The sequence below is a fragment of the Anomaloglossus baeobatrachus genome, chromosome 5 (assembly GCF_048569485.1).
Source record: "Anomaloglossus baeobatrachus isolate aAnoBae1 chromosome 5, aAnoBae1.hap1, whole genome shotgun sequence".
Classification (NCBI taxonomy): Eukaryota; Metazoa; Chordata; class Amphibia; order Anura; family Aromobatidae; genus Anomaloglossus; species Anomaloglossus baeobatrachus.
In genome coordinates this window covers 181,906,569-181,922,231 of record NC_134357.1, presented here as the reverse complement: position 1 = coordinate 181,922,231, position 15,663 = coordinate 181,906,569, and the positions used below count along the sequence as shown (strand labels likewise).

At 45.1% G+C, this 15,663-nt stretch overlaps 1 protein-coding gene across 1 annotated transcript in view; it reads left to right on the top strand.

Moving 5' to 3' along the window:
• The window catches only part of TSPAN14 (tetraspanin 14), a 76,184-nt gene extending 62,491 nt beyond the window's left edge, over nt 1-13,693 (top strand). The window contains exons 7-9 of the mRNA XM_075349023.1: nt 1,955-1,999; nt 6,722-6,841; nt 7,826-13,693. Coding sequence (XP_075205138.1) covers nt 1,955-1,999; nt 6,722-6,841; nt 7,826-7,897 — 237 coding nt within the window. The 3' untranslated portion in view covers nt 7,898-13,693. The remainder of the gene's footprint in view (nt 1-1,954; nt 2,000-6,721; nt 6,842-7,825) is intronic.
• Nucleotides 13,694-15,663: the final 1,970 nt, after the last annotated feature.

Genomic DNA, 15,663 nt, shown 5'->3' with positions numbered 1-15,663 from the left:
GTACCCGGATCTGTGGCATCTCACGGTGGGCCAACCGTGGGCACTGCCAGACCGACCAGACTTGCTGTCTCAAGGGCCATTTTTCCATCTGAATTCTGCGGCCCTCAACCTGACTGTGTGGCCATTGAGTCCTGGATCCTAGCGTCTTCAGGGTTATCTCAAGAGGTCATTGCCACTATGAGACAGGCCAGGAAACCAACGTCCGCCAAGATCTACCACAGGACGTGGAGGATCTTCTTATCCTGGTGCTCTGATCAGGGTTTTACTCCCTGGCCATTTGCCTTGCCCACTTTTCTGTCCTTCCTTCAATCCGGAATGGAAAAAGGTTTGTCTCTCGGCTCCCTTAAGGGACAAGTCTCGGCGCTCTCTGTATTTTTTCAAAAGCGCCTAGCCAGGCTTCCACAGGTACGCACGTTCCTGCAGGGGGTTTGCCACATAGTCCCTCCTTACAAGCGTCCGCTAGAACCCTGGGATCTGAACAGGGTGCTAACGGCTCTTCAGAAACCACCTTTCGAGCCAATGAGGGATATTTCTCTTTCACGCCTTTCTCAGAAAGTGGTCTTCCTAGTGGCAGTCACATCGCTTCGGAGAGTGTCTGAGCTAGCCGCGCTGTCATGCAAAGCCCCCTTCCTGGTGTTTCACCAGGACAAGGTGGTTCTGCGCCCGGTTCCGGAATTTCTCCCTAAGGTGGTATCCCCTTTTCATCTCAATCATGATATCTCCTTACCTTCTTTTTGTCCTCATCCTGTTCACCAATGTGAAAAGGATTTGCACTTGTTAGATCTGGTGAGAGCACTCAGACTCTACATTTCTCGTACGGCGCCTCTGCGCCGCTCGGATGCGCTCTTTGTCCTTGTCGCTGGCCAGCGTAAAGGGTCGCAGGCTTCCAAGTCAACCTTGGCTCGATGGATCAAGGAACCAATTCTTGAAGCCTACCGATCTTCTGGGCTTCCGGTTCCTTCAGGGCTGAAGGCCCATTCTACCAGAGCCGTGGGTGCATCCTGGGCTTTGCGACACCAGGCTACGGCTCAGCAGGTGTGTCAGGCGGCTACCTGGTCGAGTCTGCACACTTTCACGAAACACTATCAGGTGCATACCTATGCTTCGGCAGATGCCAGCCTAGGTAGGAGAGTCCTTCAGGCGGCGGTTGCCCACCTGTAGGAAGGGGCCGTATTACGGCTCTATTACCGAGGTATTATTTTACCCACCCAGGGACTGCTTTTGGACGTCCCAATTGTCTGGGTCTCCCAATGGAGCGACAAAGAAGAAGGGAATTTTGTTTACTTACCGTAAATTCCTTTTCTTCTAGCTCCAATTGGGAGACCCAGCACCCACCCCTGTTCCCTTCGGGCTGTTGTTCTTTTGTGTACACATGTTGTTCATGTTGAATGGTTTTCCGTTCTCCGAACATCCTTCGGATTGAATTTACCAATATATAAGTTTCCTCCTTCCTGCTTTTGCACCAAAACTGAGGAGCCCGTGATGCACGGGGGGGTGTATAGGCAGAAGGGGAGGGGTTTACACTTTTAAGTGTAATACTTTGTGTGGCCTCCGGAGGCAGAACCTATACACCCAATTGTCTGGGTCTCCCAATTGGAGCTAGAAGAAAAGGAATTTACGGTAAGTAAACAAAATTCCCTTCTTTCTAACAGGTCCTGGGTCACATGTATCACACACTATGGTATACTTGCCCTGCATTTTTTTGTTTCTCTGATTAGAATGGATGAGCTTGGTGTGCGCCTCAATAATACAGGATTGCCATGTTATTTTTTTGCATGTGAAAAGACCCATACAATTAAATATTTGTGTATGTGGTCCGTATGGATGGAACATATGACAAATGTGAATGAAGGCCAACTTGTGCAAGTAACATCTCAGAGAAAGTAACCCTTGGCGCTCGATCCTTTACCAATCATATCTATACAATGTGCCTTATTTTTTTTTTTCTCCACAGCAAACTGTAGTGAATACTCAGTGTGGATATGATGTCCGTAAAAAGGTATGTAATTTCTATTGCTGCTTAGACGCCTCTTTAACTTTGGTATTGCAATTCAGTTGAAAGCGTAGTTAAAAGATATGGAAGCTTAGAGAGGTGTAAATGGTGCGTGCTTGTTGGCCATACTCATTAGGAATGATGTTTTATGCACCAGTCTTAAAGGGGTGTTCATTACTAGGACAACCCCTTCTGATTCCACATGTTTTGTGTAGGTAAAATAAAAAATCCTACCCTCACCTCTGCAGACGTGATTGCAGCGGTGCCGGGGCTCACATGACGTTTTGATGTCACACAAGCCCCACGTCCAATCCTTGCCAGCTTCTGTCTCCCCGCGTTCGGACAAACAAGTTAATCAACAAGAAGTAAGTTGTGCGGCTGCCAGTCACTTTTTGTTGATTGCTTCTTTGTTCGAATCTAAGAAGATGGAAGCTGGTACTGATTAGACGCGGGGGCTCACGTGACATCACAACTTCACCTGAGCCCCAGCACCGTGAGCTCCTCTACCACTGGAAGGGGGCTGGTACGGGAAGAGAGTATAGGCTTTGTTATTTTACCAAAGGCAAACATATGGAATCAGAAGCGGTTCTCCTAGTAGTGGACAACCCCTTTAACACTAAGGTCCCAGAGAGGGGTCATTTAACATTTCTACCTTTGGAACCCAGAGACTGGTCGAATGACCTGAAGGATTTTAGCTAACATCCTATAATCACCGTCTTTTGTTGTGGATTAAGGCCATTACTGTCGCACCACAGGAGGTTGTTGTTTTCCATTGAGTTTAGCCATTTAGTTTCTAGTTAGTTCTATTCAGTTTATTGTATGTCATTTGACCCTCTTCCAGGACTTCAGTGGGGAGCTCGAAATTTCTGGGACTTCTAGTGTTAGGCTGGAAACACATCTATGCGAGTAAAATCGGTCCGACTGGGCTGAAAAAAACTCGGCTGATTTTAGTTCACGTTAGGTCCGAGTGCAACGCAAGTGCGATGCTTTTTCTGAATAAATTAATGATTTTACTAGCGTGTGTAATGCGTATTTTTTACTATGTCATCTGCCATTCAGCTCTGCTACATGGCCGCTGACAGCAGACACAGACAGCCATGTAGCAGAGCTGAATGGCAGATGACACCAGACACAGACAGAGCCGCACGATCAGAATGAACTCGGGTGAACTTCACCCGACTTCATTGTCATACCGCGGCTCTGTCTGTGCCGCGTCCTGATTAGCGGTCACCTGTGAAGGGCTCACCGGTGACCGCTAATTCCCTGAGTGACTGAAGTTAGCAGCCCTCTCTCATACTCACTGATCCCCGATCCCCGGTGCGGCGCTGCACGGCGTTCACACTGCTCCGGCGGCTTTTACTATTTTGAAAAAGCCGGCCGCTCATTAAACAATCTCGTATTCCCTGCTTTCCCCGCCCACAGGCGCCTATGATTGGTTGCAGTGAGACACGCCCCCACGCTGAGTGACAGGTGTCTCACTGCACCCAATCACAGCAGCCGGTGGGCTGATCATATCTCATCAGTGATGAGCTCCTCGCCAGAAATATTACCCAGGTAGGGACTACAGTAACATTTCTTGCATTAGGAATTGCCCTCTTTTTCATGAATTTGATGGGCAGGTTTGGCTTCCTGCTACCCTGGCTCACACATTTAGTCCTAAAACTGTTGTGAAAGCACCAAAAGGCGCAACAATTCTGCTTTGCTCCACATTGTGCAAAAAACGTTCAACTTTTCAAAGAGTTTTATACAAATTTTCAGGCTTAAACTTGATGATGAAGTAGCTGCGTAGTGTTTTGCCCATCAAACACTTTAAACCTTTAAGGTTACAGTTCATCTCGCGTTTTTGGTGAGATTTTGACACTCTATATTGTTGCTCAAAAATGCATTATCTTTTCTAAGAATGATTACTGATCCTCTGCCACTCAAATAGGAAGTAAATTAATACTTTGACAACTGTTACCATTCTGCTTTGTTTCGGCTCCAAAACTGAACACGTACCCTAAGGGCGTCTTCCTAAACAGTCTCTGACATTGTCCAATTACTGCTCCTAGTGACACACCCTATTGACAAGGGAAATGGCATTTGCCCCAGAAGTGATATTTCATAAAGCATACAAGTCTTTATAATAACAGACATGTCAGTGGGATTTTGTAATATGGATGAAAGTAACAATGTCCAAAATCTGACACATGTTATAATAGACTTGTTTTCTTTAGAAAATATCAGTTCTGCTCCAAACACCATTGTCAATAGGGTGTGTCGCTGTCAGAAAATGTTAAGACGTCCATAAAGAGACTGTTGGCACAGAATGACTGCTCAAACCCAGCACAGGCGCTCGGTGCATCATGGCGGGGCCAAACATGTAACTACATCTGCCCACCTGTTTGTTTTCCCTCTATCCCTTCCTTCCTACTTTGACACCTCAGGCTTCATAGAGCAACAGACTGGTGGAGATAATAGGTGGTAAAGTGTATTTAAATGTTTAGCCCCGCAATGAGGACAGAACATTCATTCTGTGCTCACCGTCCCTTTTAAGCAGAATGGTGGCCTCAGTTGGCAGTGTATTCATTTACTTCCAGCAGGAGTAGCAGGGAATCAATAAAGTGCATAATTCTTAGAAAAGATGTGTTGTGATAATTAATTTTTTTGACCGGAATAACACCTCAGATTGTAACAGTGCTGACTTGTATCTAATTTTGAATATCTGATGCATGGTAGTATTGTCTGTCACCCTTTAGTCATTGCAGACGGTAACGAGCACGAGTCATTTCCTGCATCGCCTCGTCAGCTGTGTGCAGCATTGCCTTTCAGTTTCTTCTGGAGACACAGACTATTGCCTCTTTTGAGTCTTTGGTCCTGTAGGCCTTTCAGTACTGGCTACTAGAAAACGCTATTTCTCTTCAGGGTGGGCCTCCGGGGCTGGCGTCTTGTACTTGTAAATTGAGGAGTTGTCTCATGTGCTACCGTGTTTCCCCGAAAGTAAGGCCCTGTCTTACATTAATTTTACCCCCAAAAGTCCCACCCTGCCTTACTTTCGGGGGAGGCCTTACATTGGAAAAAAAATGACAATCCTCCCCCCTGCAGCCTCCCCATTGTTTGAGATCCGGCATCCACCCCTTCCTCCCCCCTGCAGCCTCCCCATTGTTTGAGATCAGGCATCCACCCCATCCTCCCCCCTGCAGCCTCCCCATACAGTGGTTCTGCCCCCCACTCTGCCACCACACACACTGACACATACGGTACCGGTACAGCCCCACACGGCACCCACACATATCGTACCGGTACCGTACACACACACACACACACACACACACACACACACACACACTGACACATACAGCCCCATACGGCACCCATACACATACCGTACACACACACACACACACACACACACACAGTTTCGGAACTTACCGAAATCGGAGCGAGCCTGCAGGCGGTGACGTCGCGGCTGATTTCGGCCAATCAGCTGCGAGCTGGCTGACTGGCCAATCGCAGCTCGAGCTGAGGGCCAATCAGCTGCGAGCCGGCTGACTGGCCAATCACAGCTCGAGCTGATGGCCAGCAGGGAGCCTTGCGGGGGCCATTCACCGGAGGCGGACCACGGGTGGCACGAGACTGGAGAAGGCCTGGATGGAGCGAGGGAACAGCGGCAGCGGTAAGTTCCTGTACTTTCCCCAGGGACCCCCACCCATATGCGGCCTTACATTACGCCGCGACCACCACCCATAGGCGGCCTTACATTCCCCGGCCCCCCCCGCTACCCTGCCTTACAATCGGGGGGTGCCCTACATTGGCGGACCCCCCCGAAACCCCCACCCTGCCTTACTTTCGGGGGGGTCCTACTTTCGGGGAAACACGGTATATATATGTACATTCACTGGTGCATTTAATTTTTTTGCAGTATGGGCTGCAGTAATGTCTATGGTGAGAGGAGCATTAGCACGCTCCATAATTGTTATTGTAGAGCTGGTGCAAATCGATTCACACCTCCCATTCCATCAGTCATCACAGTGTCCTGAGATACCCCCTCTTACCTGCCGGCAGCTGAAGCTCTTCTTTTGATTAGCCGGCCTGCTGGGACAGCACATGTGCATCACGTTGCATCGATGACATTGCACTGGGCTGCCTAATCAACAGAAGATCTAGGAATGACAGCAGGTGAGACGCCATGATCCCGTTCAGCAGCCACAGACCACTATGTAATGTGATGTGTAAAAAAAAATTCACATCTTTAGTCATATTTTATTATAGGAGACAATGTCCTACTGCTAATGCCAGAAATGACTGGCCTCCGCCGTTCTGGTCCGGTCAGCAGTGATCACCTGACTTCTCAGAATCCTTTAATGGAGCTATGATTTATTTATTTATGTTTAGAGTAAATGTGGACTTTTTAGAAACTCTTAGATTTATCATTAGATGATATTGGCGCTGTCTTTCAGGACCATGTGCTGTGTAGCCTTTAAGAATGGTAATTTTAAAGGTATTGTCAGCCTCATTGCTTTACTCAATAAAGACATGCAGCGAGGCCATATACTAGTGGATTCAGTATTACTTATAGGGGTCTTCTAGTGTGCCAACTTTGTGTTCAAAGATGGTCTCACTGCCTGGACCTCCACCTTTGACAATGGTTTGCACTTTTCTTGGACTTTTGTGCTTGTCGCTTGTTTAGTTCCCACAATCTGCGTGTTCTCAGATCTGTATTTATGGAGTCACTTATTTCTGTTACAGACCCCCGCTGAAAGAGCTACAGTGACCTATGTAAAGGGTTGTATATCGGCTTTGGAAGCCTGGCTGCCCAGAAATATATACATCGTGGCTGGAGCTTTTCTCGTGATTTCCATTTTACAGGTACGTATGTGGTGTAGGTACACCTATATTAGATCTGGTTCGACGGCTGTAGGGTTCTAACAGAAAGCAGTCTGTGGGCTTACAGATGAGGTTCACCATGTACCTATCCAGATCAGGAGATCCAGTGTTGTCACCAGCCAGCCATGTTTGATTACCAAGCTTTTACATGAGCTGCTGCCTTATCTCTGCCATGCAGTTATTTGCATGGTAGAAGTCAGTGTTGCGACGATTTCCATGTTTAAAAGGAACCTGTCAGCAGATTTGGGGCCTATGAGCTGCGGCCACCACCAGTGTTAGAATGCTGTATGTAAGAGCTCAGGCCGCTGTGTAGAACCTAAGAATCACTTTATAATACTTACCTAAACGGCCGCTGCGGTGGAGTTGGGTCATATGGGCGTCTCCGTTCTCTAGTGCCAGCACCTCCTCTTTCGGCCATATATGACGTTCTTCTGAAGCTGGGGTGCATGACGCGTCCTACGTCATCTACGCTCGCCGACATTGAGCTCCTGCACAGGAGCACTTTGATCTGCCCTGAGCAGGGCAGATCAAAGTATTGTAGTGCACATGCGCGGGACCGCCAAGTCTATATGACGTAGGACGCGTCCTGCACACAGGCTTCAGAAGGAGGACATAGATGGCCGAAGGAGGACAAAGATGGCCGAAAGAGGAGGCATCGGAGAAAGGAGACTCCCATATGGACCAACTCTACCACAGTGACCGTTTAGGTAAGTATTATAAAGTGATTTTTATGTTCTACACAGCGGCCTGGGCTCTTATATACAGCATGTTAGAATGCTGTATACAAGAGCCCCCACAGCTTATAGGCCCCAAATCTGGTGACAGGTTCCCTTTAAGCCGGTGTGAGGGTCACCTTAAACTACAGATAAGAACGGAGTTCCATATTTTTCTTTCACTTTTTAGCTTTCTATTCTAGTGATTAGTAATGTAATGATGACTTTACATGACCTGTTGTTTTTCCTGTAGATATTTGGCATTTACCTGGCTCGGACCCTTATGTCTGACATTGAAGCAGTAAAGGCCGGATTCCGATTTTAAGGTCCCACCTGCTAGACTGGAAGCCTTCAGAGAATCTCTGGACGACTCATCCTGTAAACGTATATTATCCACTGGAGACTCTGAGCCAACACCCATGTGCTCCTGCATTATAGAAATGAAGGGTGGGAACCCAGAAGGAGGCCCCTTTATGAACATCTTTGGAGTATGAAAAGTATATGTTACCCCTGATGACTCTCTATAATGCCCCCTCCTCTCCTGCTGTGAGGTAAACCGGACCACTCCTCTGACATCCGGGGCAATGAACTGAATGGAGAACATTACTATGCAGGACACATGGGGTTAGCTCTGGTTTGTACATTGACTGTGATATGTTGTTGGACCATAACCACTGTCACATTTGGGTGACCTCTATAATGTTAATGCAAAAGGCCGTCCCCAGTGTGTATATGGGACTTTAATCACATTTTTTCTTGCTTTTCCCTCCCTCCACTGCTACGTCTGTTAATTTTATAATGACTGCACCTTGCTGTAAGATACCAAAATACCATTTCAAGACATTGTTTTTACCTTGCTTTGTAAATAATTTAAAGGGGTTGTCCACTACTTGGACATCCCCCTTCTTAAATGCAATAGTGTTCAATATTCCAATATTAACTAGAAAACCCCTAAGGCCACCTGCACATGGTCAGTATTTGGTGAGTTTTTTTTACCTCAGTATTTGTAGCCAAACCAGGAGAGGAACAATCAGAGGACAGTATAATGGAAACACGAGCACCACACCTGCATTATTCACCCACTCCTGGTTTTGGCTTACAAATACTGAGGTAAAAACCTCACCAAATACTGAAGGTGTGCACGGGGCCTTATATGCCTCACATACATTGGTGCCAGGTCTACCAGCTCTTATAGTTTTTCTGCCACATGAGCGCTGCAGCTCATCAGCACCTGCTGGCAGTCAGCGGTAACATTGCTGGAATGGTGCCAGGGTGAGAGGTGATTGTAAGGATTTTCTATGGAACAAGTGCATTGATCGAGGCTGTGCCCACGGGTTCTGGCTGGGAACATGCATATCGTATAATTGCTGTCACGTGACCGCCATTCCCAGGTCTGAAACCGGCATATCCTTGCAGCACATAGTAGGTGTGCTTGGAGGATTCATGAATCTGCAGTCAGAGTATCTGCAGACTTGTCATTCCAGACCGGACAACCCCTTTAAAGGGAGTGTCCACTACTTCAACAACCTCCTTAATATGTGGTCTGTATATTTCAAACAGTAACACATTTCATGCATGCTAGCTAAATGTGCTGTCCTAGATTAGCTATACCATAGCTTACACGTGCATATTGAGCAAACATGGCACACTAGTATGATACTTGGCTTGGGATTTGAGGGTTGTTCGGATGTGTGCATTATTGTTTACAGTCACAAAAAAAAACACTCCAAAAAGATGGGGTTTTTTTTAGTACCAGACCTGACCGAATTTAAAAGGTTTGTAAACGTTAAAAAGACATGGCTGCTTCATATCAAAAACAGTGCCACCCTGACTACAGGTTGTATGTGGTATTGCAGTCCAGCGCCCTTTAATCAGTGAGGCCAAAACCAAACACCACTGCTAAGCGTGTGTGGCGCTGTCTGTAAAGGGAAGGTCCACTATCAGAACCACTTGGTCATTCATTTTTTTCGAATTGTTTCTGTGGATCAAACATACAATTGGTCTTTAATTTGGGGTAAAAAGTCTGTTTCTGTGTACATTTCCTAGTCAGCCGTGTGTCTTCATAGTGACCCTGTGATTGCTCTGTGCTCCTGGTCACCTTGTATCAGCGCACGTTTCGCAGGCTGGCAGGAAAGGTGGAAATGACAGGTGGCAGTAGTAATGCCGGGTGTGCTTGTAGGGGCTGCAGACCCCAAACAATGGGATGTTTGTAACTAAGGTTATTTGCAAAGATGCTTCATTTTATCATTTCAATGCAGAATCACAATTTGTTTCAAAGGTGGACCTGGCCCTGGAACTGTTAAGGCTGTGTTCACATGCAGCATTTTTTGAGCTTTTTTTTTTTTTTTTTTTTTTCCATGCAAAAGCTATGAGATCCCAGAAATCCCATTCACGTGTGGCTTTTTTCCCTTTATTGCAGTGGGGTTTTTTTTTCTCCCATAGAAAGTGATAAAAAAGCGAAAACAAAATAGTCTGTAAAAATCGCCATTAATGTTCTTGCAGTGTTTTTTGGGAATAAAACAAACTAATGTACTGTAGAGATGGCACACATAATCCACACCAAAAACTGCCGGAAAAATACAAAAACACTCCGAGATAGGCTTTCTGAGTGTAGCATTTTTTACTGCCAATAGAGCACCTTTTGGCTGCAGAAAAATAATGCAGGAAGAACGCTGTGTGTGTGAACATGGTCGAACATTGCAATATTATATTCAGTATTTGTAAACAGGAGTGTATCCAGAAGAGATGAGTGTTTCCATCACATATGCTCCTTCGTGCCGATTCCACTCCTGAGTTTAGATTGCGAATACAGATGTAAAATATTCCCCTGAACACGGTCACCGTGAGCGTCTTTTAAGAATGGGGACCGGTCCTCCGATTACTGCAGCAGAAGGGCGGACGCTGCGCGGCTGCAGATGGCTGAATGTGATGACCGGTTCCCTGTTAGGTTCACAGGATAACAAAAAATCACTCCGATTTTCATCTAGAAAGTGGTACGACTTTTTTTCTCACTTGCAATCCGTTTTTTCACAGAGCAGCTATTAATCATTTAGTTTCCTATGTCACAAAATTGTAATCTCTCCGTAAAAAGGTGCTCTACTGCGGCATCCGATTTTTTAGTTTTTTTTCTCGCACCCATAGGCTTGAATGAGGGAGTCCCATCCGATTTCAGAGTCAAATGGAGAATAAAAAATCAGTCTGCACAGTCCCATTGAATAACATGGGACCTTGTGCTATCCGATAAATCTGATAGCACTCGTCCACTTTACCCCTTAAAGTAACACTTCATTGTATGTGTATCATGGAGTTGTATTCAATCTTTTAGACCCACATCGGTCAGTCTACTACAAAGGAGACTGACTGCTGTAGTGCAAAACGTCGAATACAGCTCCGTGAATGACATTGCCCCAACAGATGGTGGATAGTTAGAAGCCATCGTTCGCACTACAGTGTCTGTGTAGATGGAGGTCTACGTTGCCCCCCTGTAAGCCCGCTCCGTTTAGCTTGCATGATGTTACTGCTTCTGCTGTAATCTATTGGAGTACGCCACTGCCATCTTGTGGCTTCTGTAAATACTACAAGATATGGAAATGTTCAACTGGATTGTTTTTTTTATTTTTTACAAAAAAATAATGTGTTTTGCATAGAAACTGACTATTTAAAAATGTTTTGTATGCAAATGCTTTGATATGTTTACATTTCTTCCTTTTTAGTCTGTATTACTAGAACACGGCGGATTCATGTTTAGTAACGTTATTTCCTATGGTCAGGCTTCACTTCTTAGTTTCTGAATGTTAGTGAGAAAAATGTTTGGTAAAAATTAGTTTTATGGCCCTTGCACTTAGTTTGGCTCCTTCATTATGAGCAGTTTCTAGTGTAGGCCTGAGAATTTCTCATAAAGCCCCTTATTGCTTGTCCTTCCCACCTTACCCTGTGTATGCCCAGCCGAACCATCCGCAGATGAAGTGCTGCAGACCCTTACAGGGGGGAAATTGGGAAATAATGGACTAGAAATGGGTTAAATATAAGTCTCTACTCCCCTTTAATCTTCTAATGCTCTGATGGTCCCTGTCAGTTTGTATTTAACTCCTTCAGCGATCGTCATGTGTATGACTGCTGCAGCCAATCACTTGCTCTGCAAGGCTTGTGCCGTGTTTACAGCATTACTGCTGAGGTCAATGATTGACAGCAGTGTGCGCAATTAGGTTTTTGAGATTATAAAAAGATATACAAATTTTGCATCCGAAAAAAATAATGAAATTAAAATATATATGGCATCGTCCCATCTATCAAAATATCAAATTAACCCGTACAGTAAGCGCTATAAAGAGAAAAAAAAACAAAATGCAATCAAAATATTTGTGCCCCAAAATGGTAATAATAAAGCGTCAGCTCACCCTCAAATATCTCAATTAACAAAAAAAAAGAGAATTACAGCTCTAAGGAAATGGATACACAAACTGAATTTTTTCAGGAGCAGATAAAATGTCGTTCACAACTACAACTTGTCCTGCAAAAAGCAATCGCTCGTGTAGTTATGTCAGTGGGGGACAAATATTATGGCTGTTGGAGCAAGGAAAGAAAAAAATGGAAGGTGAAAATAAAAAAAAATAAAGACTGCACCCGGAAGGGGTTAACCAGTTCCCTGCACTTGGCTGTTTTTTTCTAAGATCACAGACACCCCCTTTAAGTTGTGCTGGCCCGCCTGTGTAATGTTAGGACGCCTCGCCCGCAGGGATTGTTCCCTCACTTCGTGACACTTTTACTTTCCAGCATTCATTATGGTCTGACTGAATTTTACCACCTGTTATAAAACTATGACTCCCAACATGCCGGACGGTCATGGAAAGTCACGGGACGGCGACACTGCTAAACATTTCATGGCCGTATGTTTAAACCCTGTTTCAGAAAACCCTTGTCCCCTGGTTTGTTATACAAATCGCAAACAATCTGTGCTTTACTCACCCTACCCGGGCCGGGCGCTAAACCTCTATCACTGCTCAGTGATTGTCTGCAGTGGTTACGTCATGTCGACAGCTCTGCAGCCAATTAGTGAGTCAGCGGACATGCTGGACTTGGTGGCTATAGCCATGGCACTCACTGATGAGCTACAGTGTGGACCGTATGATGTTGGCGCTGCAGACAATAGCAGATACTTGGCGCAGTGGTGTAAACTTGGCGGTGCTGAACCGGCGGAGGGTGAGTAAAGCACCGTTTTGTTTTTAAACAAACTGCAGTGACATGTATTCAAAACTGGAAAGAGTAAGTGTATGTGCACACCATGTCTTTTCTGCCAGAAAGAGTGCTAGTGAAATGCAAAAAAAAAAAAATATATTTTTGACCACTTCAAGAACTGTTTCATGAATAGTCTTCTGCTTCAAAACGTCAGCAGGTATGCCAGCATGTAAAGGTGTGCACACTGCCCAAGAAGACGCATGTCACTTTTCCCATTAGTGAGGGAAACTGCTCTTCTGGACGGTTCCCGCTTTGTATCAGGCATTAGGTGAATATTTGTTACTGAGCGCACGCTCTGCCAGCTCATTGTATGGATCTGTATGTTCTTCTGCTGTGTATGGACATAATGTGACAGCGTATCTCTAAGGCCTCATGCATTTTACGTTACCTCTAACGCTCCCAACATTCACTGTATTTCATGAATCCTGTATATGCCGTATTCCCCAAGTTCACTCCCCACACCCCAGCACTTTTAGGGTAGAGTAACCCCCAGGGAGTGCCGGTGCGCTTACCCTGCCATGTGCTGGAGGCCATATTGTGTGCCCTCATGGGATTATGCACCACTCTTAGACGAGAGCTAACAGAATTTCAGATTTGCTAATGGAGTATAAATCATGTTATTAGGAATCCGTATGAGAGAAGAGAGGCTGTAGATAGATTTCTTACTGTGCGTGTAGACGTGTTATCATGTAAATACATTGTGTGAATGTGAAGATTTCTATACAGTGCTTCCGAGGTGGCGTCCTTCTGTCCATCCGTCTGTCACACATCTTGTATGCTTACAGATTATGATTGTCTGTGTTTTCATGTGTTATCTTTATCACTATACGAGGAGACCTGACGGCTATAGAAAACTATTTTTAAATAAAGTTGTTTTTTTAACATATATTCTTCTTTGTCACTGTAGTACTTGTTACTCCTTCAGTCTATTATCGCTGTGTTCTTACTCTGGAACTGCAGTTATAATGTATGGCTTTAAGAAGCAATAGTCAATGAATCTGAATACATCCGACTAGTATGGCAGCAATTCATTGTGGCATGGCTTCCACTAGGTGCCAAGCCCAGATCCCGGCCTCTAACTATTGCCACAAACTTGATGGTGAAATGAACAGCCCATTCTACTTCATCCCAGAGATACACTAGAGAATTACTGTCTATAGACCGGGAACCAAGGAAAGTCATGGCTCTGTCCACAAAATCCAGGACTGTGACCCTTGTAGAATGTGCATTATCCTGCTGAAAGTGCCTTCTGCCATAAGGGTAGACAATGGCTACAGATTAACGTAACCAGATGCAGGTAAGCCCAGCCTTCCAAATGTCCATCCACAGGTATTGGAAGACTAGGATGTGCAAAGAAACCTTTCCCCACACCATTATTCCACTCCACCTCCATGAAATGGTGATTGATGCTGCTTGTGCTTATTCAGATCCCTCAGCATGCTACATCAGAAAGCTGCATTCATCTGACCACATAATGTATTTGTATTACTCAGATCCCTTTTTGTGCCCTTTTACCAACGTATTTCCTTTTAGGTAAGTCATTCAAACTGGTGGTCTGCTGGTAAAGGGAACCTGTCAGGTTGGGTAGCACTGTTTATCTGCATAGTAATACTGTATGGAAGTGTCCAGCCACTGCATCGATAGTACAGCGCTTGAGAGAAAGTGACCTTTTATTTACATTTTCCCTGGGAGCCACTGGCTTTCAGTTACGCAGGTGCCAGGAGCCGCTACAGTCAGCGCACAGAGGGTAAACGCACCCTGGCAGTGGTGGAGAAGCCAGATCTGCCTGCAGCAATGTAGCGCCTGCTTTCTGTCAGCGCTGGGCGTGCTTACTGCCTTCACTCCCAGTGCTGTGAGCGGTGACTAATTATTCCCGGCATGCCTGTATGACTAAAAGCTGGTAGTTCATAATTTTCCCAGGTGCCACACTTTCAGTACAATTGCCAGGCACCTCTATAACGCTATTAACGTACAGATTAACCCTATATCTACAGATTAATAGCATTTTCAGACATGACAGGTTCCCATTTAAAACCTATTTGGGCTATGAAATGACAATTCATACGTGTTATTTGGAGCAGCAGTGTTGTGTTTGGCTACCCTTTGCTTGACTGCGCACTCCTGTTGATCACAGCTATCCATGATGTTCTTTGATCGCTGTCATCAGTTTACGCCATAGATTACACCATTTTCTATGTACGCACCAAACTATTACAATAGTAATAAAAACTATATCCGAATCCCTGATTTTTCCATTTCAATGAGGTTTTTCTCTGAAATGAATGTACAGTAACATCCTCACTTGCTTTGTGCTGCAATCTCGGGGCCAGTCGTCTATTTTCCATGTGGGTAATCCCCAGTAGTGAAAGGGAGGCGTTTTTAGAAAGTGGCCGCTCATTATAATTTGGAAGAGTATTGACTTGTATGTATTGAATATGTATTTTCTGTAGAAGCAATTCCTGGTACAATAATTCCTAAGTATTATTACAGAGTTTTAGAATTTTGTTTGCAGAAGTATAATACAATGTTAATGAATTGGATTTTAACAAACCCTTTTGCTCACAGCGCATAGAAGAATCTGCATGGGATTTGAACCATGCTGGGATCTTTAATGTGCTGCTGCAAAGTGCCGAAATGCTGCTACAAAATTAATTTGTTAGATTAGGGAAATCCACAGCTAAATCTGCACTTACAAGGTTTGTGCAAGTTAGTTATTACCTAGTAAATGGATGAGCGCTTCCTGACCCGATGACATAAGTGTACCGGTGCAGATCACTGTAACGGAGCACGTGAAGACACACTATCTGAACGCCATACATTTTGTTCTTCAATACTGCTCTTTAGACTATACTTATC